Here is a 22,114-nt window from a genome sequence, read left to right as displayed (position 1 = left end):
TCCTAGTAATATGCATGCTAATAAGCAACTTTAATAGTGAGAATTAGACCCTAAACTAAAGTGTTACCTGATTTTTTAAATGTTTTGGAAGAAGTCTCTTATTCTCACCAAGGCTGCATTTATTTGATCAGTAATACAATAAATGTTGTATAGTGAATATGGACAGAGCACAGATCTGAATGCCCCAGAATGCTTGCTGCGAGCTGGATTTGAAACACTGGGTGTTGTCGGGCGGTCAGGAGGATGTTGGTGAGCCATTTCGTGTAGGTTGTAAGTGATGAAGAGTGACATCATCTCTGCAGTTCTTCTGTGTGTGTGTGTAACAAGAACAGCTGTGCTCCGTTTAAATGCGAGAGGTCTGCTCGTAATCCCACAACTAAACAGGGTGTCCGTGTGTGTGTGGAGGAAGTGCTTGGTGAGATGCTCAACAGCTCCAGTGCTTCTTTCCTGTGGCCAACACATGTGAGAGACTGAGACCGGCTGCCAAATTGAACGGTTTGAGCATGTGCCCTTTAGAACAGCTTATTACGGCAGGAAAAAAAAACGCAGACAGGAAATGTACCTCATACTTTATAGAGCAAAAACAATGTAGCGACAGTAATTTAATAATAACATTGAGGGGAATGTAAGTGTATGTATGAGCAAAAGACAAAGAGAATTGGAAAGACACGAGGGATAAATAATGTGTGTTTTCATTTGTCTATGTATGACGGTGTGTTTCCAATTAGAGGTCACATTCATCTCATAATGGCGCACACACACACACACACTCACAGTGTGTGATGTTTTTGTCTAGCTGTGTTGATGTGTTTCAGTGGAGGAAGGTGAGTTTGATTTTTTTATAGTATTTAAAGTGCCGCACATCACAGAAAAATTTAATTTGTAAACATTTTTTATATACTGATATTCTCTTTAGTGCACAAGTAACAAATATCTTGGTAACACTTTACATTTCCCATTTGTCCCATTAGTTAATGTTAACATTAACAATGAGCAATACTTTTTTTTTTTTTTTTTTTGCAGTATTTATTAAGCTTTGTTAATGTTAGATAATAAAAATACTGCAAAATAAACTGTTAATTTATGTTAGCCCAAGTCCATTAAATAATATTAACAGATACAACATTGATTTTAATAATGCATTAGTAAATGTTGAAATTTAACTAAGATTAAAGCTGTAGTCTGTAAGTTTTACCTCTTTGTCGCCATCTCTGTTTGAAAGTAATTTGCAGAATTATCATCTTTACGTGGGTTGTGCATCGGCACAGCTCCTCAGCGCGGATGAATCTAATGTTTGGTGTCAGTCACCACATTGGTGTGGATACTGTACTTCAGAATCACAGATTGTAGTCTTGGAAGTATGACCAAAATAAGAATTTTCACCGGAAAATATCATCTGTACAAGTAAATAACGTCTGCCACTTTTGTTCTGACCAACTGAGAAAAAAAAAGCATTACAATCGCGCTACTGATGGTGATTAAATCTAACGATCGATTAGCTCGGATCACGTCAAACCATGCAAATTATTATTACTGTTATACTTTGTTCTCAAATTGTTAATGCTAACAACATCAGCATTGCATGACTATGTGTATTTAGTGTGTATTAGCGTTACCTGTAGATTTCAATTTCTGTAGCCACTCTGCAGTCCGAAGTCTTTTGCTTTTGACTACGGGTGAATCTCCAGTTGTCACTGATGATTGTCATTTGGACCTTTCTGGATTACAATCCGCCATCAAAATGATAAGTTTAATTATTGCAGCTGCTGTAAGAAAAGGCTATAAATGATCCGCCACCTGCAGCATCCTCACATGCCATATAGCTTACTAGCTGGGACTTGTTCTTTATGTAAACAGATGTAACCAACATGTTTTCCAACCAGTACGGCAGTATAGGTCGTTTGTCACTTCCCTGAAATACGACCCATAGGAGCGTTTACTAAAGTTGCGCCCTATCGACAACAGGACACTTTAATTTTAATTCATGAAATACGACCCATAGGAGTGTTTGCTAAAGTTGCGCCTGTATCGACAACAGGACACTTTCATTTTAATGCATTGTTCCCTTTTATCTGTGTCATATTTCGGGTTTCGCGTAGCTCAACTGGCAGAGCATTGCAATATACAGTGGGTACGGAAAGTATTCAGACCCCCTTAAATTTTTCACTCTTTGTTATATTGCAGCCATTTGCTAAAATCATTTAAGTTCATTTTTTTTCATCATTAATGTACACACAGCACCCCATATTGACAGAAAAACACAGAATTGTTGACATTTTTGCAGATTTATTAAAAAAGAAAAACTGAAATATCACATGGTCCTAAGTATTCAGACCCTTTGCTCAGTATTTAGTAGAAGCACCCTTTTGATCTAATACAGAAATGAGTCTTTTTGGGAAAGATGCAACAAGTTTTTTCACACCTGGATTTGGGGATCCTCTGCCATTCCTCCTTGCAGATCCTCTCCAGTTCTGTCAGGTTGGATGGTAAACGTTGGTGGACAGCCATTTTTAGGTCTCTCCAGAGATGGGTTTAAGTCAGGGCTCTGGCTGGGCCATTCAAGAACAGTCACGGAGTTGTTGTGATCTTGGAGTCCTCCATGCGGGCTTTCATGTGTCTTGCACTGAGGAGAGGCTTCCGTCGGGCCACTCTGCCATAAAGCCCTGACTGGTGGAGGGCTGCAGTGATGCTTGACTTTCTACAACTTTCTCCCATCTCCCGACTGCATCTCTGGAGCTCAGCCACAGTGATCTTTGGGTTCTTCTTTACCTCTCTCACCAAGGCTCTTCTTCCCCGATAGCTCAGTTTGGCCGGACGGCCAGCTCTAGGAAGGGTTCTGGTCGTCCCAAACGTCTTCCATTTAAGGATTATGGAGGCCACTGTGCTCTTAGGAACCTTAAGCGCAGCAGAATTTTTTTTGTAACCTTGGCCAGATCTGTGCCTTGCCACAATTCTGTCTCTGAGCTCTTCAGGCAGTTCCTTTGACCTCATGATTCTCATTTGCTCTGACATGCACTGTGAGCTGTAAGGTCTTATATAGACAGGTGTGTGGCTTTCCTAATCAAGTCCAATCAGTATAATCAAACACAGCTGGACTCAAATGAAGGTGTAGAACCATCTCAAGGATGATCAGAAGAAATGGACAGCACCTGAGTTAAATATATGAGTGTCACAGCAAAGGGTCTGAATACTTAGGACCATGTGATATTTCAGTTTTTCTTTTTTAATAAATCTGCAAAAATTCTGTGTTTTTCTGTCAATATGGGGTGCTGTGTGTACATTAATGAGGAAAAAAAATGAACTTAAATGATTTTAGCAAATGGCTGCAATATAACAAAGAGTGAAAAATTTAAGGGGGTCTGAATGCTTTCCGCACCCACCGTATAACAATATGCAATCATGTGATCGTACGATCGTGGGTTTGATCCCAGGGAACACATGTGCTCATAAATTGTATATGCACTATAAATCACTAAGGGTAGGTTTAGGGGTTGGGTAGTTGCATTTAAATGGGTTACATTGCATTTAAATGAAAACGCATTTTGATTGGTAACAACAGTCATAAGTCATTTCATGACGATAGACGTAACACGACACTGACATTATTTTTACGTCAGCTAGAGGGCACATGACTTTAAAACGTAAATATAGGTCATAATAAGGTGCTTGAAAAACGACCTATAGGGTGTTTTTTTTTTTGGAGGACAGTCTGGACGTGACGTATTGACACAAAGACGAACAGCTGCATGCTCGAATTTTCCGCGGAAACCCCACCAGTACCGATTTTATTATAAAACATTATTACAAGCTTACCGTTGTGAATCGGGCTAAGGTAAGGAGATAGTTTTGACCATTGGCTGGTTAAGTACTTGCTCAAAAATTTATTTTGGATAATTTTTAGCCAAAAAAGTTAGGGACTGCAGCTTTAATAAATACTTCAGAAGCATTTTTCTTGTTCATGTTCATATGTTAACTTGTGTAGTTAACTGGTGTTAACGAATGAAACCTTATTGTAAAGTGCTACCACTTAAAGAAAGATAACACAAGCACAACAAGCAAAGGTTTTTTTTCCTTTTTTTTTGTGTTGCTTTTCAAGCAAAACATTTAACAAAAAGAAGTTTGTTAGAAAATATATTATTAAACATTGTTCAACTATATAGCTGCGCACAAAATTGCATTTCGAGTAGGTACTTTTGTTGTAATATGTAATTACTTTACAACTGAGCCCTTTCCAGATGTGCTGTTCATTAGTGCTGGGGATTTTCAGTGACTCTTTCTGCAGGTATACATTGATATGGCAGGTGGCAACAAGTGACTGTATTATGAATGAGTCATTGAATCATTCACTCAAAAGATTCACAACACATTAGGTGTGTTCAACTTGAAGTGGCGCAGCATAGATCAATCAGTGTATGACATCAAAGTACATACAAACGGCTCCATATGCTTTTGAATCACTCTCACGGTACTTTGATGTCATACACTGATCAGTCTGCGCAGTGCCACTTCAAGTCGAACACACCTATTGATTCATTCAGGAATGAAACACCACTACTGTTTACTCAGAGGTGGAATATTTGATTCTTCTTTGAACTCATTTGGGTCTATTTTCATTGGTGGAGCAAAAATTATCTAATTAATTATCATTATAATTACTCTTTACTTTCACTTTAGACATAACTTACTGTGTTTACATGAATACTCACCAAAACGGACATTTTGACAAATAATTGTATGTATTTGACCGTTCAAGTCGTGAAAGTGAACTGAATTCAGCACTCGTGCGGGATGTGCGCCACAGAAAGCCACCTGTCAGTACTGAATTCAGTTCTCTGTTGCGATTTATTGTGCTTTTAATAACTCATCATCAAACATGTCCTGCTCTTTCTTTCTTCATAGATAAAATATATTGAAAAATCTCTATTGATTGACATCGTCATATTGCCCAGCCCTACTCCATGCCTCCCCTGACATGCTCTCGCACCCCACATTTTGAAAACCCCTGGTCTAAACAGTAAGGTATGGAAGCTTGTTTCCGCTCCTGAATAAAAATAAAAAAGGTAATTGCGAAGTTTTATGTCACAATTCTGACTTTTTTTCTCAGAATCGTGTGATATAAAGTAATTACGAGTTATAAAGTAATTGCGAGTTATAAAGTCAGAATTGTGTGATATAAAGTTGAAATTGCGTTTTATGGTCAGAATAATTCTGACTTTTTTCTCAGAATTGCTAGATATAAATTTGCAAATCTGCAAATCTTTTTTTCCCCCTCAGATTTGGACTTTATAACTCGCAATTGCGAGTAATATGCGAGTTTATATCTCCCAATTCTGACTTTATTTCTTGCAATTGCGAGTTTATATCTCTCAATTGTGAGGAAAAAAAGTTTTAAATTGTTTTATTCCATGGCAGAAACAAGCTTCCATAGTATAGGCATATCAATACATTTTTCATTTTATTGTGACTATCGCTGACATTTACAATGACAGAATAATAAAACCGTATCCGCAACCATTACTTTCACAGAATGACACAGGACTTTTACTGTGCTCTTTATGTATGAAAGGTATAAATGTTATAAGTATGGAGCACATGTACTCAATCTGCAGAGCTCCAGGTGGGCAACAGGTTCAGCAGGCCTCTGGGGTCTCGATCATTACCTCTCATACAAACCAAGCGTATGTTGTGCACGTGTGTGAGACTGCAGAAGCAGGAGCGATGCAGGGCATAAGTACTAATGGGATTGTTTGTGTTTGCATGTATTGGGATGAAAAGAAAAAAAGCAGTGGAAACAGGCAGCTGTTCAGATGTCTGTGGATTGAGTTTCTCTAGCTGCTCATATAAATGCTGTCTCCCTCTCTCTTTCTCTCTCTCAGTAATGTTTATTTTACACAGGTAGGGCGACCATGCCGTTAGCCACTTGTTTCCTCCCAGAGGAAGTCATAAATGTGCCCGCTTGGGTTTAACTGCACCCAGCCCTGCTGCTAATGACTGGCATTCATGTGTAGAGGAAGAGAGATAGAGAAAGAGATGGAAATGAAGGGATGATAAGTGAAGAGGTGATGTTTTAGAAGCTGCAGGCATCACGGAATGCTGAGGAGATTATTCCGATGGATTTGTTCTGGTCACCATCCAGAAACAACATGATGTTTCAGACCAGTTTTTATCCAGACTTCTTACCCTGTCTAGAGGAATGTGAGGAGTTTCAACCCACAAAAAAAGCTTCAGTTTTGCTTAAGCAGAAGAAACATGCTAGATAGATTAGAAAACACTCATAGTCGCGCTGAAGCTAAAGTAGCAGCAGATCTTTTCTTCTGAATTGTGATGTAGTGTAACGGATTATGGATTATTGAAAAAGAAAAATATAGGGCAGGGACTTGGTTCTGGGCATCAGTTGTTGATCGATCGATTTTTAGATGTGGTCATTGCGCTCAAAAGAGGAAGCCGATGAACGTAAGCTTGCAGGGGCGAGTTTTAAGTGGACTAAATGACTGGAGAAGTCCTGTATATGTCACCAGAGAGAATTTGTCGTTTTCATCAGAAGATTGAGCGATAATATATTTTTTAAACATTACAAAGTAAAAAAAAAAAAAATTGAAACATGCATGCATGAATCATTCACAACAAGATCTAACATGCATTTAGGAAGGCTGGCCCGTGTGGTCCGATTCAACAGACGAGCTACTGTAGCTCAAATTGCTCAAGAAGTTAATACTGGTTCTGATAGAAAGGTGTCAGAATACACAGTGTATCGCAGTTTGTTGCGTATGGGGCTGCATAGCCGCAGACTAGTCAGAGCCGAAAGAGCACGGAGCAATGGAAGAAGGTGGTCTGGTCTGATGAATCACATTTTCTTTTACATCACGTGGATGGCCAGGTGCGTGTGCGTCGCTTACCTGGGGAACACATGGCACCAGGATGCACTATGGGAAGAAGGCAAGCCGGCGGAGGCAGTGTGATGCTTGAATGTTCTGCTGGGAAACCTTGAGTCCTGCCATCCATGTGGATGTTACTTTGACATGTACCACCTACCTAAGCATTGTTGCAGACCATGTACACCCTTTCATGAAAACGGTATTCCCTGGTGGCTGTGGCCTCTTTCAGCAGGATAATGCGCCCTGCCACAAAGCAAAAATAATTCAGGAATGGTTTGAGGAGCACAACAACGAGTTTGAGGTGTTGACTTGGCCTCCAAATTCCCCAGATCCCCATCTGTGGGATGTGCTGAACAAACAAGTCCGATCCATGGAGGCCCCACCTCGCAACTTACAGGACTTAAAGGATCTGCTGCTAACATCTTGGTGCCAGATACCACAGCACACCTTCAGGGGTCTAGTGGAGTCCATGCCTCGACAGGTCAGGGCTGTTTTGGCAGCAAAAGGGGGATCAACACAATATTAGGAAGGTGGTCATAATGTTATGTCTGATCTATGTATTTTAAAATGAATTGCATGCCATTTAGCAACACAAGTCATCCAGCTTTTATTAATATGATATTCTAATATCGATCTACATTACTGCAATGTGCAACAAGTGTCTCATATCAGCCACCAAGCGAATGCACAGAGTAAAGTTAACATAACTTCAAACACACTCAAATCTATTTAGTGTGATTGTTTTGACCAAGTAAAACAGCACTGCGCTACCCCACAATTTTAATTTGTCAGAGTGACCTGCATGAGTAGTAATTCAGCACTTGCAGCTGTTTCGTTAAAATGAAATAAAATAATGTGTATTTAAGTGATCAAATGTAACTGAAACAAAGTTCAAGTTCAGGGAAGAAGGAGGCGGACATTTAAACGCAAGTTTAATCATAAAATAAACATAAACAACAATACGGCATATAAGCATTAAAAAAAAACGTTAACGTAAAATGTTTTATTGTTTAATGTTTAAAAATGTATTTTGCCACAATTTTGTCACAATATGAGGTAAATCTGGTCTTGACAGTATCGTTAATAAAACTTTAATAAATTAGCTCATCCATGAACACAATTTCTGCCTGAGTCCTGTTGGATTGCTTTCCATTGGCTGAGAAGGGGAAGACAACAACTTACATGATTCCACGCTCATTCACGGCTTCATCAAGCTACGCCTTTGTTATTGTTTTGAATAAGCGACCTCTAGTGGCAAAACCTACATACTGTGCCTTTAAACATGTTATACAATATAGAGTACCTCAGGGATGACATGTTTTTGTAGGCCAACCCAGAAGTTAGTGGCGCACGGGTTCCCTCAATCGAAAGCCTATGCATTTTTCCCATAGACAAATCATAGAAAATCGCAAAAAATAAGCTCTGTGTTTAACAAAGGGTTATGACACTTACACGTTTTGTCTATCAAGACAATCTTTACAAGTTTACACAACATTTATACATTTTGAAGCCTAAATAAAGTCGTCAGATATAAAAAGCTAACAGTAGGCTATAAACGGACTACAGCACACCATGGTCGCGGATCAACGTCACCACCAGCAAGCTTCCTCAAACTTTATTTAAAAAACAACTTTATTTAAAAACATGCTCGCTGATTATGATCTGTGCTGTGTATGAATACTTATCCCATTTTTTCATGAGAAATGCTGTCCAAATGTCCTGTTTGTCATGATGACATCTAAAGTCCCAGCCAAAGGAAGTAATCCCTTTTAGCAATTTGTTAGCAACCTCCATTTTTAAGACACAATAAAGGTTTAAAAAATCACAAGCGGGTTATAACTGGTGTGTTTTATGTCATAGATCAAAACGTGAAAATATTTAGAGGCTTTGTTAACCACAGACCTTATTTCAGGCGATTTACTGTAGCAAAAACCCATTCAAAAAACCCATTGACTTTAGGGCGTTGGAACCGGAAGTCCTAAAATGCTAACTCGTTTCCGGGTTTTGCCTACAAAAACACTTCATCCCTGAGGTACTCTATTTGCTGTGTATAATAAATGTGCCCCTAGTGGCACAACACAGAACTGCAAAAATATTGACAGGTTGACCTGTCTGCCATTCTGAGTTCAGTTTGGGGTAGGACTACCTTCTTGATCAAAACAACCAAATGACTTGTCACTAAGCCCTGCCTTAAATACATTAAATACATTTTGAATGTTTTATAGAAACATTAGTAACAGTTCTTACAGTATGGTATCAGCTGTAATCATTTTCAAATGAGACTTTTTCAGTTGATAGAGAAGCATTTGTCTTCATTCTGATTTATAGTCTTATTTTTTATTTTTTTTTTATGTTACTGCATATTCAACATGCCCCAATAGAAAATAGTGTTCATTGAACTATTTTATGGGGTATTCAAAAATAATACAATACAAAAGAGCATCACAGGTCTTTTGTGAAAGAACAGAAGACTGTAAGGAGGCTGGAGAGAAGGCTGCTTCACATCTGCTAGACACAGTCAATAAAGTTCTCTTTAATGTGGAAGCCTTGACAGAGAGATTAAGGGCCTGCCGTGGCCCAAGCTCAGATAGGGTGTGTCTGTCCACAGTGGAAGCGCACCTGCAGTGGGCCAAGGGTTTGGGGTACTGCCTGGATTTGGGCTTTTGAGGGCTTTATGGATGGGCGACGCACGCTTACTTGTGTCATCACTTCTGGCTGCTCTGAGCCTGGAGATCTTATTTATTGGTTACAGGGTGGAACAGAACAACTGCTGCAATCATTCACTCTGTGTGTGTGTCCACGTTTGCAGATGTTTCTTAGAGTAGTTTCGCCATGATGTATCTGTAGCCACGTGCATTGTGTTTGTAGCCATGTGTTGTTTTAAATGTGTGTGTGTGTGTGTATGTACCTGGTATTCCCTACATTATGGGGACCAAATGTCCCCACAAGGATAGTAATACATTAGTAGACTTAGTACACAAGGATAGTAGATCTTATGGGAACATTTTTTTTCGGTTCCCATGAGGAAAAAAGCTTATAAATCATACTAAATTAAGTGTTTTGAAAATCTAAAAATGCAGAATGTTTTCTGTGATGGGTAGGTTTAGGGGTAGGGTTAGTGTAGGGGGAGAGAATATACAGTTTGTACAGTATAAACATCATTACGTCTATGGGAAGTACCCATAAAACATAGAAACCAGTGTGTGTGTGTGTGTGATCTCATTTACTGTGAGGCCGCACATGTGCTCAGACAATGACGCCAAATGAACTAGGGGAAAAATGTGAAGAGACTCTTATTAAATAGTTCAACTATGACACTCCTCTGCTCTCGCTCTGCTGATGCCATTGATGAACAGGTGGCCATTGGAATCATTTGTTTCTGGTTTGGTCGAAAGCATTCAGAACACTGTGTAATTTTGAAGATGCAGCCAAATTGCCCGTCACCTAGATTTCTGTTCTCATAGGATCTTTTCTATTTTTCTTTTCTAACACAGTGGATCCAAAAAAGTATTTGGACAGTGTTGCAACACAAAAAAATTAATAGATGTCATTAGATGAGAAAATTTCAGTGCAAGTAGCATCTACAAACAAATGATTCTCAGAACCATATTATCACATTTTACAGCTTTTGTAAAGGGGATTTTTAGTGGATGTATTCAGTCAGTTATCCTCAAGTTCACACAGGTGTCGTAGAAGTTATGCTGCCTATTGTGTATTATGTGCTATCTAAATTATCATAAATATGATTTTCCCAGTCAGAAAATGGACATGGAAAGCCTCTCAAGTTATATTTACGACTGGGAAACTCTGAGATAATTTTGATGCCCGAGTTCTGAAAGAGCTATTGCTGTAGTACACTTTAACCATATTTCAAAGACAATACAAGTATGAAATTACATACTTAAGTGGATCAAAAAGCACTACAGTTCAGCTAATTGTATTTAATATACATTTAAAATATAGTATATTTTAATTTAATTGTAAATAATATGCAATTAAGAGTCTGAAAACATTACATTCAGTTCACACTTAAATATGTTATTTTAATGTATATTATTTTTGTGTCAAAATACAGTATTCTTTTGAAAGTATGTTAAAGTGTACTTTACATGTGTGCAGCATGCCTCTATGGGTGCTCTGGTCTACATTATCAGGAGTGTGTGTGTTTGTTTGTCAAGCTCATTCCTGTAGGTATGTTTTAATGGTGTAAGGGTGAAGTAATGACAGCTTGGCGCACGTCATCCATTAAAATCTACAGAGAAATGGAAAATCACTTAGACCAAACTGTTTGATCTTCCCTGACAGAAGTAGAGAAAGACTCAGGGAGAGACAGAGAGAGGGAAACAGGAAGAGTGGTGTGTGTGTGAGAGAGAGAGTGAGACAGAGATAGAACTGTAAAAAGTGCTGCTTTGATACACAATTAAAAAAAGTCCCAAGTTACAGCAAGTGAAGACTTCAGAAAGGAAAAAAGAAGCCAAAAAAATCTGCATGCACCTATCAAATCTGTAGCCTTGTCAATGCACTCATGGTGCTCATTTGAGTGAAGTGAACATTAAGCTTGCAGCATTTCCTGATTCCAATTTCATCTGTTGGATCTAGGCCATATTAGGCCATGGTGCTCATGCAGACAACGTGAGTTTGAATCTAGCTAGCAACCTTTCCTGTTGTTATTTCTTTCTCTTCTCACCATCATTTCCTCACTAGTATAATATGAACACTGTAAAAAAATCCCTGTAAAATTTACGGTAAAAACTGGCAGCTGTGGTTGCCACAACTTTACCGAATAAAATACGGTAGCACCGTTTTAGGTTTTACGGGACAGCACTTGGTTTACTGTCTATTTTACAGTTAAAAACCTTATAATTTAAAGGTTTATATTGTAATAATTATGGTTCATAACTGTTTGTTTCACTGTAAAAAAAATTCTGTTAAATTTATGGTAAAAACATGTTTTTCATTAACTGATATAATGTTAATTTACCAACCTATTGAAGTACTAATATCTGTTTTGTACCTTTGTAATACACTGACAACCACCAAACACAGTGGTGATGAGAGTCACATGATGAATTAAAGTTCATCACAAGCAGCTTATCCACAAGCTCAGAAGAACAATACTAATAAAGTATATAGAAGGTGCACACAGTGTCATTCACACAAACACTAAACACCATCATGGTAACACACGTGAAATTTTAAAAATGCAATAAACATTAATTTAACAACATTAGATGTAACATAAAACCCTAATGTACATAACTGATTAGAAAAAACTAAGAAAAACTAAGAAGAAACCGAGTTATTTCAACGAAAATACATAAAATGTGAAGTGATACTCAGGGAATTGTGGGAATGTCAACTTACGTTTTTTCACTGTAAATTATACAATGACTTGTTATTTTTCACTTCCAAAAAACGTAAATTTAACAGTATTTTACAGTAAAATTACATTAAATGTACCATTAGAGCTATTACAGTTATTCACCATATCTAGTACGGAAACTTTCTGTAATTAACTGTTTTTCATGGTATAATTTTTACAGTCTTTTACCGTTAAAATCACAGTCATTTTGTACAGTGTAAAACTCTGCCAGAATGTGGACCTTGAAGCTTGAGTATGTGTTAAGTATAGTGGATTCTGATTGGCTGTCATTGTTCTTAACATTCATCAGCTGGAATATATTGCTTTGAAAGTGATTCCATTGTTTTCTGTAACAATTGTCATGTGAACTCTGCTATTCTCTAGAATGAGTTAGAATGATTTATAAAACTTTATGATAAAGGGTTTCATTCTTAGTGTAAAAAATACAAAAAAAATTGTAAATCCATTAAGGCCTGCTCACACCAAGAACGATAACTATATAGATAAAGATATAGTTTAAAAAATACTGGTAACACTTTACAATAAGGTTCATTAGTTAAACATTAATGTATTACCTAACATGAACTAACCAATACATTTGTTACTGTATTTACTAATCTTTGTTAACGTCAGCTAATGAAAATGCAGTTGTTCATTGTTTGTTCATATTAGTTCACAGTGCATTAACTAATGTTAACAAGACTTTAATAATGTATTAGTAAATGTTGAAATTAAGGCGAGACACTACAGGTGAATAGGGATTTTTTTTAAATTAGAAGATATCACTGTGAAACTTCTCCAGTTTATTACTGGCATAAACATAAGAAAATAATGTATTACAAGTTTTGTGTAAATTTATGTTTTAATATGCTAATGAGGCCTTATATACTTAAATATATGCTCATTTGCATACATTTCCAAAAACAAAATCTGGAAATTGGAAAGGTCCAGGTTTAAAATTCTTGGTTCTATTTGTTGACATATTAGATGAAAGGGCTTTTACAGAGAGGATTCTGGATATCTTATTTTGTGCTTTAGTAAATTAGAGAATACTGACAATAGCCTTAAAAAATCTATTTTCGCCATGTTTTTTTGAGTAAAAGGACCTATAACTCAGGATAGGAATGATATATCAACAAATCCCTCTGTAAAAGCCTTCAGAATATAGATAGGAATAAAACTGTAAAGTTTGGTGTATATAAGTTCTGCTGAAGTGGAGATTTCTGACTCAGAACAGGAGAGAAAACTCATTTTGAGAAAACGGCCTTTAAAGATATTTACTGTAATTGAAATCTATAGACGCAAATAGATAAAGTGCTATAAGATATACAGTTAAAAATGTATTTTGGATGTTTTCTTTCCACCAGTCTGAAAAAAACACTTTATGAAAAGCCAAAAAGTGCAAAATCTCAAAATTGACAGGTACCTGAAAAAACAGTGTTTTTGCCTGTAGTGTCTCCCCTTAACATGAACAATTATTTATAAATAAATGTAGAAGTGCAGTTCATTATTAGTTCATGTTAACTAATATAGTTAACTAATGTTAACTAATGAACCTTATTGTAAAGTGTTACCAAAATACTATAACTATAACGATAACAGCACAGAAAAACAATATCGCTGGAATCACTCTCAGAATGATTTTTTTCCCAGCTGATGAATGATAAAAACATTGACAGCCAATCAAAATCCACCAAACTTTAAAGAGCTCAAGCATTTAAAGCAACAGTCGACAAAACTGCAGCACGTGCTTAGAATAAACAAAAAGATATTGTCCGCTGGTGTGGATGCTAAAATAGTTATCAATATAGTTATATTTATCATTCTTGGTGTGAACGGGCCTTTAGAATGTGTTGAAATAAGCATGTGTTGAATGATACAGGTTAGTGCAGCTGTCAGATGTGCAAGAACTCTATTCAGTGTTTGTTTTCTTCTGGCTTTGAAACCATAAAAGTATTACATAATAAGAAAGAACCATCTTTGTCATGGAGGCTTTACTGCTGTAGAGGTCTAGGTGTCTCTGTTAGAGCTGTCGCTCTGTGCCAAGCGGGCACAGGTGGCTCTGGTGTTACGTCTGCCCTGTGAGGGGGCACCCTGGGGGTTCAATGGAAGGGCAGCTCTGAATTAGAACGGTGTGTAAACAATTCCAGTCCTCTGAGAAGAGCGGGACAATGAGACACGGAATGCCCCCTACTAATCGTCACTGCTGGGTAACTTGATCCATGCGCACTCTCCCTCTCTTGCTTTCACCTTACTGCACAGTAGAGCCTTTGTGCTGTTTGCTGCCATTCTAAAGGCAGTATGAAAGGAGGATGAGGAAAGGTAGTGGATGGAGAAAGCAAAGGATGGGTAGAAAAGATGATAAAAGGGTCTGGAGGAGGAGATGAGAGAAGATGAGGGGAGAAAGGGATGAAGGGACAGAGATTAACTGAGGATAAATGAGGTGAGCAGGTAATAAACCAGTGCTTCACAACTGCTGGGTGACGACCTGAAAATGGGGGTCTGTTCTGTTACAATCATCAGGGAAAGGTAATGCTAAATGCAAATAATAACATGCAATCATAAATGACGCATAAGTAGGACAGCAAAACAGACTTATTAGCTTCTGAAAATAAGAAGAAATGTAACCTGGTTCCCTAAGAAGGGAACAAGACGCTGCATCATGGAGTAGACGCTATGGAAACGCATCCAGGCGTGACCACTGTCGAAGGGCCTGTTTACACCTGGTCACCTCATGCGTTTTTTCTGATCGGATAGCTATCCGATCGTGAAAAGACCAGGTCTAAATGCCCTCCGAAACGCATTCGAGACGGATTTAAATCCGATCGCTCAAACCACTTCAGGAGGTGGTCTGGGATGCATTTCAGTCAAAACTGAACAGTTCTAAATGCATCTGGTTGTTGAAACCACATATGTAAATTTAACTCCTCCCAAAAAATACTAAAAAATAAACGTGTGAGAGTGTGTTATAGGCTAAATAACATGTTATAGCCAGATATGACAGCGCTACTGCAACACGCATCACCGCATTAGAGTAGCTGAGTATCTGTTCAGCAAGACAACGCGCAAACTGCCGCAAATCAAAATGAAAGTAAGTCGCAGGCGCTCAAAACACAATCACCTTCATTAAAAGTAATGAGACTAAATGATCTTACCAGTGCTGTGGCCACACTCTCTCCTATTGCGGTCTTTGATTTTTAAATTAGCTGATGATCAATAAAATGCAGCTCATATTTGTTGCTTTCAGTGACGTGAACTCCATGAAATTTGCATATAACGCGGGAATTGAAGATTGGATTTATATCCGTTTTGCGGAGACACATTTATGTGGCCAAGTGTAAATGCAATCATTTTTATAAATCAGATAGCTATCCGTTCAGAGAAAACGCATGAAGTGACCAGCTGTAAACAGGCCCTAAAGCACATAAAACACATCAATCTTCATTGGCCGACGGCAATACTATGACGTCACATGGACCGCCCGTGCATATAAAAGGGTGCCTGCATTAGAAGTAATTAGCTTCATTGTCTGAAGGAGATGTGCAGGCGTACCCAAGGAATGGCAACGCTCAGCATCTCATTCCCTTCTCAGGGAACTAGGGTTAGGTACATAACCCTAAGACATTCCCTTTCGAGGGAACTCAACGCTGTGTCATGGTGTTGACGCTATGGGAATGTTAATACCAACTATGCTGAGGGAATAGCTGCTGCAGATAAGCTGTGAACTATGCACAATCATAGTGAGCTAGGCAAAACAATTCTACGGCCGAGCCGGGAGCTGAGCATCAACACTTCACTGGGCACAACCTATGCGACTTATACAACAGCCTCATTCCCTAAAAGCCAGTGACAACAGGTGCTAGGGAAAAACCCCAGAGCTCCATGCTCCAATACTTACTTTATCTCTATTTTGGCAGAGGAACTCCATCACAGGTAACCCAACTTCCGAAAGCGGGACAGGCATCTGCCTAGAGCTCAGGATCAGAGCTGTATTCCATAAACATAGTCACCACTATGTTCTGGTAGTATGCTTAGTCCATAGACTAAGCAACAGTTGAAATCCAGAGTCCAGCCCTCTCATGCCAACTTGCCTCAGAAAGCGACCCTCACACAGGGGAGCATACGACCCTAATAAAAACCCCAATAAATAATTGGGGAGGGAGACGAAATGAGAGAATGGGAACTAGAGTGCCTGCCCAGATAACTCATTCGTCCAGCTTTACACCTTACTTTTACCTTAGGGAGCGGCTTCACAAAAAAGGGGCACTTGAGGCACATCTCAGCGTGTCTAGCTTAAACTGCTGTACTGGGAAGCATATAAGAGGATGGTTAGCAATGCGATACGGCCCGTGCCATGCTTGTTTGTGCTGACACAAAAAAAAAAATATATATTTCAGTCTGTCCAAGCACTGTTTACAAATGCACTATACAGGTGACAGAGAGAGAGTGGGCATTCCGGAAATGGCTGCTATTTGTGGCAAGCAGGGCGGGCTGAGAGCCTTGGGAATGGAGCGAGGCTGGTAGCAGCAGTGTTAAAGGGTTAGTTCACTCAAAAATGAAAATTCTGTCATTAATTACTCACCCTCATGTCATTCCAAACCTGTAAGACCTTCGTTCATCTTCATCATTTCCTACACTGTTTACATTTAGCGCTTCCAGGTTCTACGTCAGAACGCCGGCTCAGTATTGGTCGACACTGATGACGTGAGCAGCACAACACATGGGTGTGATGCTGATGCAGGAGTTGGCCAATAATAAGTCACCGTTCTGACGTAGAACCTTTGTTTTGTTTTTGTGCACAAAAAGTATACTTGTCACTTCATAAAATTAAGGTTGAATTGCCATGAGCCGTAAAGTGGTAAAGCAGAGGAGGCAGACTCGCCTACCTCGGCTCTACCCACCTGCAACCCCATGATTGAAGCTGCCGCACTGTTTCAGCAGACGCTTGACTTTCATCCCTTTAATTTTTTTTTTTTTTTTTTTTTTTCAAGAAAAGAAGTCACTCACTGTGGCTCATAACAGCTCCCTTGAATGCACTCAACAGATTCTCATCTTAAACGCACATACAAACACAGTGGTTCCTAAAGACAAAACAGCTGATGACATCTAATGCAGGTGCCCTTTTATATGCATGGGTACTCCACATGCCGTCATAGTATTGCCATCGGCCAGTCAAGATTGGTGTGTTTTACACATGCTTCAGACACCGGTCACACCCGGACGCGTTCCCCTAGCATCAGCACCATGATGCAGCGTCGAGTTTCCTCAAAAGGGAACTTTAATTCCTTGAAATCTTTTTTCTTTTATTTTATTTAAAATTTTATTATTATTATTATTATTATTATTATTTATTAAATCTTTTTAAATATGAATTTTTCCTTTATTGGATGAGGATTGGATGTTACTCCAGGAATGTAGAATGTCATGTGGTATGACTCCACAAAAACTTTAAAATAATACAAAAGAATTAATAAATATACTAATACTATAATATATTAATACTATAATATATTAAAAATATTTGTAAAAAAATGTTTTCTCTTAAAGATATATTTATTTATTTATTTATTTGCATATATTCAAAATGTAAGTACTTGTTATTACTTTTTATTTGGTTATACCACATGACATTTTTTTGGAGTCATTAAATTTAAACTTTATTCAAAATTGTATACGTTTTTAAAAACCATAGGTTACAAAATGGACATTTCTAAGAACTAGAATTATTTTTGTTATTATTATTATTATTATGAACAGTCTTCATAATAAATATCATTGACCCAAATAATTTTGGCACTGTGTTGGGTTGCCACTTGTTGTCCGATGTAAAACCAGTTGAGAACCAGAATAGATCACAGACTCTGGGAATCTGTAAAGAGAGACATACAGCTTAATTTTCACACAGTTCAGTCTCTTCAGACCATGATTCACAGCTCTCAGTAGAGCTATGAGGATGACAGCTGCTCTCACTGGCTCTGATGCATTGACTGAAGAGTCAACAAGGCTGCTATTGTCTGTATGTGTGTGCAGTACTCTCACACAGTGATAAGAGACAGAAGAGGATTTAAAGAGAAACAGAGAGCTATCTTCAGTCCTTGACAGGGCTTATCATTCACTGAAAAGTTTGACACATTAGATATGTTCTTCATGTCTTCTTATGATTTATGATTTATCTAAAATATTACTGTGCATGTACAATAAGCACATTGCACACCAAATACCAGCTCATACTGTACAGCATATCAAGCATTAAAGATCATTATGTGCAACTTGCAGAATAAAAAATAGACAAATAAATTTGACATGCATTTTTTTTTTTTTTTTTACAATTGCTTGATTGTCATTACACAAATTTATTTAAGGCCTCTAAATGGTCAAAATATCAAAACAAAATCTCAAAAAGCTGTTGTACACAATCTACTACATGCCTTTTGTTGTCTGAATTTTATACTAAGTAAAAGGCCTTTTAACATAACCTAAAAACATCCCCCTTCAGGTCGTGACACGTGTGTTTGAGCTGTGGAATCATTACTATATTTTATAAAGTAAACATAAGAATGGTATGTATGTATTTGATTAAACAAATACTTTTTTTAGAAAAATATTAAAATGTAAATATCAAATATGATCCATTAGGCTTTTGAGGAACGTTTATTTGTTCATATTGCTATCAATATAAGTTTTTTTTTTGCATTACAATATAAGTTTTGCCCCCACAATAAAAACTACAGAGCTTTGATCATAAAACTAAGCATTTAAATACTATCTTACTTATATATATTATTGGGAGATATAGAGTGACAACTGATATTTATATGCATTTCTTGCTAAATCACTATAACCTTGAGCTTCTGTATTCTGTCAGGTCAGTTTGAAGTTATCCATTTTTGTAATGTTTGGAAAGAAAAGACAGGTCAACTAAAAACATTTTTCTTTATATTCTTATTTAGTTACACCTGATGCAGCCTTTCAAATACCACCAAGGTTTCCCAACTTGAAAGGCAATAATTGGCAAAGATGTCACAATGATTGTACACTGTCCAAAAAGATGTGCAAAAATTGTACCTTTAGTGGTACATGTATCTGTTTTTGGCTTGCTTAGTTGTGGACACTTGACATTTGATATTCAACAATGTTTTGATCTGCCTGCATCAACACCATTGTATGCGATTTGAACTGAGCTGGATGATGACATCACTGTTTACTCCAGTGCTGATATAGATAAATTAACTAAATTAATAACTATTGATTCTTACAACGGAATGAATCAATACTGAATTTACTTAAGCTGAACAATGACACCATTTTCTTTAAGAGCTGCTGTGCAGCCAAAATTATATACCAGTTATCATTGTAAAGCTTTGACACAATCTGCATTGTAAAAAGCACTGTATAAATAAAGGTGACTTGACCTGACTTTAACCTTTTGACCCAAAGCGCTTGCTTTTATACTGGCATATCTGTGTTCTGCCAGGAACTGTATATACAGTAGCTGAGATGGTCCACTGGTTTTACAATGAATGGGAGAAATTGGAACGCCCAATATGGCAGCTTTGGTAAAAAAAGACTCTCCTTCCAAATGAAAGAGCCAATCAGCAAAGTCACTTTGCTGTCTTTACGTGAAACTTGCGTTCAGCCTTTGCTCTACACTGCACATGGAGCTGGAGCAACCTAAAATTTACAGTTGTTTTAGCTATTTGAAAAAACAATGTTTATGATACTCATGTCAGATTTTATTTCTGATTTGAAATATATCCATATTTCCACATTCAATTAGATAGGATCTGTACTTGCAAGACTGAAAAAATTTGCTTTGATTGCTTTCCCCAGATGGCCGCTGAGTGAACTGAAAGGGACTTTGATTCCGCTCTTCCCACAATAAATGACAATACGAAGAAAAATGATCATATTTATATACAGTGTTGGTACCTGGCTTCCGTAGCCAATTCCACTCTCCTTTCTAATTTCTTGTTTTCAAAGTAAAGATGATGTAAATCAATCGTGATCCTGAAGTATCTGAACTCCAGTGTTACTTCTGTCTTCAGTTATCATGTCGTTTAAACATTGTATGATGAGGAGCATGTTGAACTGCAAATGAGATTTATGAAGGTGAAACTGTTCAGTTAATGACTAATTACATCTAGTCATTAACTAGAAGTTGTATATGTAACGGAGACCAGCTAGTAGTCGCTGTGCGAGTAAACCTCTCAAGAGATGCTCTAGCGACTGACGCTAAGGGTTGCAGCCTTTAGCTTCCATGTTAGAGCATCCGACTCCCACGCCAGAGACCCAGGTTCGAGGCCCGCGCAGAGCGGGGCGAGTAGGACCTGGGTAGAGGGGTTACATTGGTGCCGCAGCAACCCCGGATGGGAGTGAGGTTTAGGGGTGTGAGTGTAACGGAGGCCAGCTTGTAGTCGCTGTGCAAGTAAACCTCACTCCTCTGATCTCAAGAGATGCTCTAGCGACTTATGCTAGAGGTTGCAGCCTTTAGCCTCCTTGTTAGAGCGTCCGACTCCCACGCAGGTTCGAGGCCCGCGCAGAGCGGGGCGAGTAGGACCTGGGTAGAGGGGTTACATATAGACTATTTTTTATGAGGTTTGACAGGCCTTCTGTTTACTGTAAGCTTATATGGAAAACAGCAGTGGGAACATTCCTTTAAAACATCTTCTTTTGTCTTCAACCAAAGAAGGACGATCATACAGTTTTTTTAAACACGTGAGGTACACATGAGTAAATGATGACAGAACTTTCATTTTGGGTTGAACAATCTTTTTAATTCAAGTTCCTTGGCTACCAAAACACTCCAGGCTCAGTGTCAGAATCTGCCCTCTTTACGAAAAACATTCAGACAGTTTTCACAATGATAAAATGTAAACACAATTTGATCAGCCAGTTTGAATCAAGTCCCAAGCTCACAAAATGTGAGCGATGCCTTCTGCCTCACAGAGTCCAGATGATGGAAGAAATAGTGAAAAAGAAAAAGAGAGAAAGGGCTTGAGAAAAAGAGACACATAAAGCTGTCTGCAGGACTATGTCTCAATCAGTGGCTCTGGAGAGTTCAAACATCTGTCTAGAAATGTGCTCTTTGTTTATGCATGAAAAACCAGACAGGGGTGGCTTGACTTGCCTGCAGGCAGCAATAGTGAAAATGAAGGTGACATTTGAGTTTAAATGTAAATGAGTTCTAATGTAAATGAGTACAGTGTAAATGCCAAGCTAACTTTCATTGTGGTGGAAATGTTTTGACACCGTTTCGAAGCGCTGATATAAAACGGATGCATCTCTTTCACTGTTTATCTTGTACAGTTGAACATGATAAGGAGTTTTTGCCCGTGAGGCGCCATCACAGAGAATTCCGATTTGACCTGTCCAAGATTCCTGAGGGTGAGGCGGTGACTGCTGCAGAGTTCCGGATCTACAAGGACTTTGTTCCAGAACGCTTTGACAATGAGACCTTCCGCATCAGCGTCTACCAGGTGCTGGAAGAACACTCAGACAGGTACATCTACATTCTACATTCAGTATCTTTTATATTAAAGTTCATATAAGTTCTTTTATATACTCAGTTCACCCAAAAATGAAAATTCTGTCATCATTTACTCATCCTCATGTCGTTCCAAACACTTTTGTTCGTCTTCGGAACACAAATTAAGATATTTTTAATAAAATCTGAGTGATTTCTGTCCCTTGAATGACAGCTACACAACTGACACTTTGACGCTTGAAAAAAGTTCATAAAGAGATCATAAAACTAATCCATATGAATTGAGTAGTTTAGTCCAAATTTTCAGAAGAGACAGATTTAATTTAGGCTTTTATTTTACATATAAACATTCATCAACTCACACATCAGTTGTGGTAAATGGAAGCTCAAGCA

At 38.1% G+C, this 22,114-nt stretch overlaps 1 protein-coding gene across 1 annotated transcript in view; it reads left to right on the top strand.

Annotated features, from left to right (window-relative positions):
• bmp7b (bone morphogenetic protein 7b) overlaps positions 1-22,114 on the top strand; it is a 65,802-nt gene that overhangs the window by 24,853 nt on the left and 18,835 nt on the right. Inside the window, exon 2 of the mRNA XM_051879949.1 lies at positions 21,544-21,736. Within this exon, the coding sequence (XP_051735909.1) occupies positions 21,544-21,736 (193 nt within the window). The remainder of the gene's footprint in view (positions 1-21,543; positions 21,737-22,114) is intronic.

The sequence above is a fragment of the Ctenopharyngodon idella genome, chromosome 22, assembly GCF_019924925.1.
Source record: "Ctenopharyngodon idella isolate HZGC_01 chromosome 22, HZGC01, whole genome shotgun sequence".
Lineage (NCBI taxonomy): Eukaryota > Metazoa > Chordata > Actinopteri > Cypriniformes > Xenocyprididae > Ctenopharyngodon > Ctenopharyngodon idella.
Note: the sequence above shows the minus strand (reverse complement) of the source record. Positions and strands in the feature narration are given on the sequence as shown.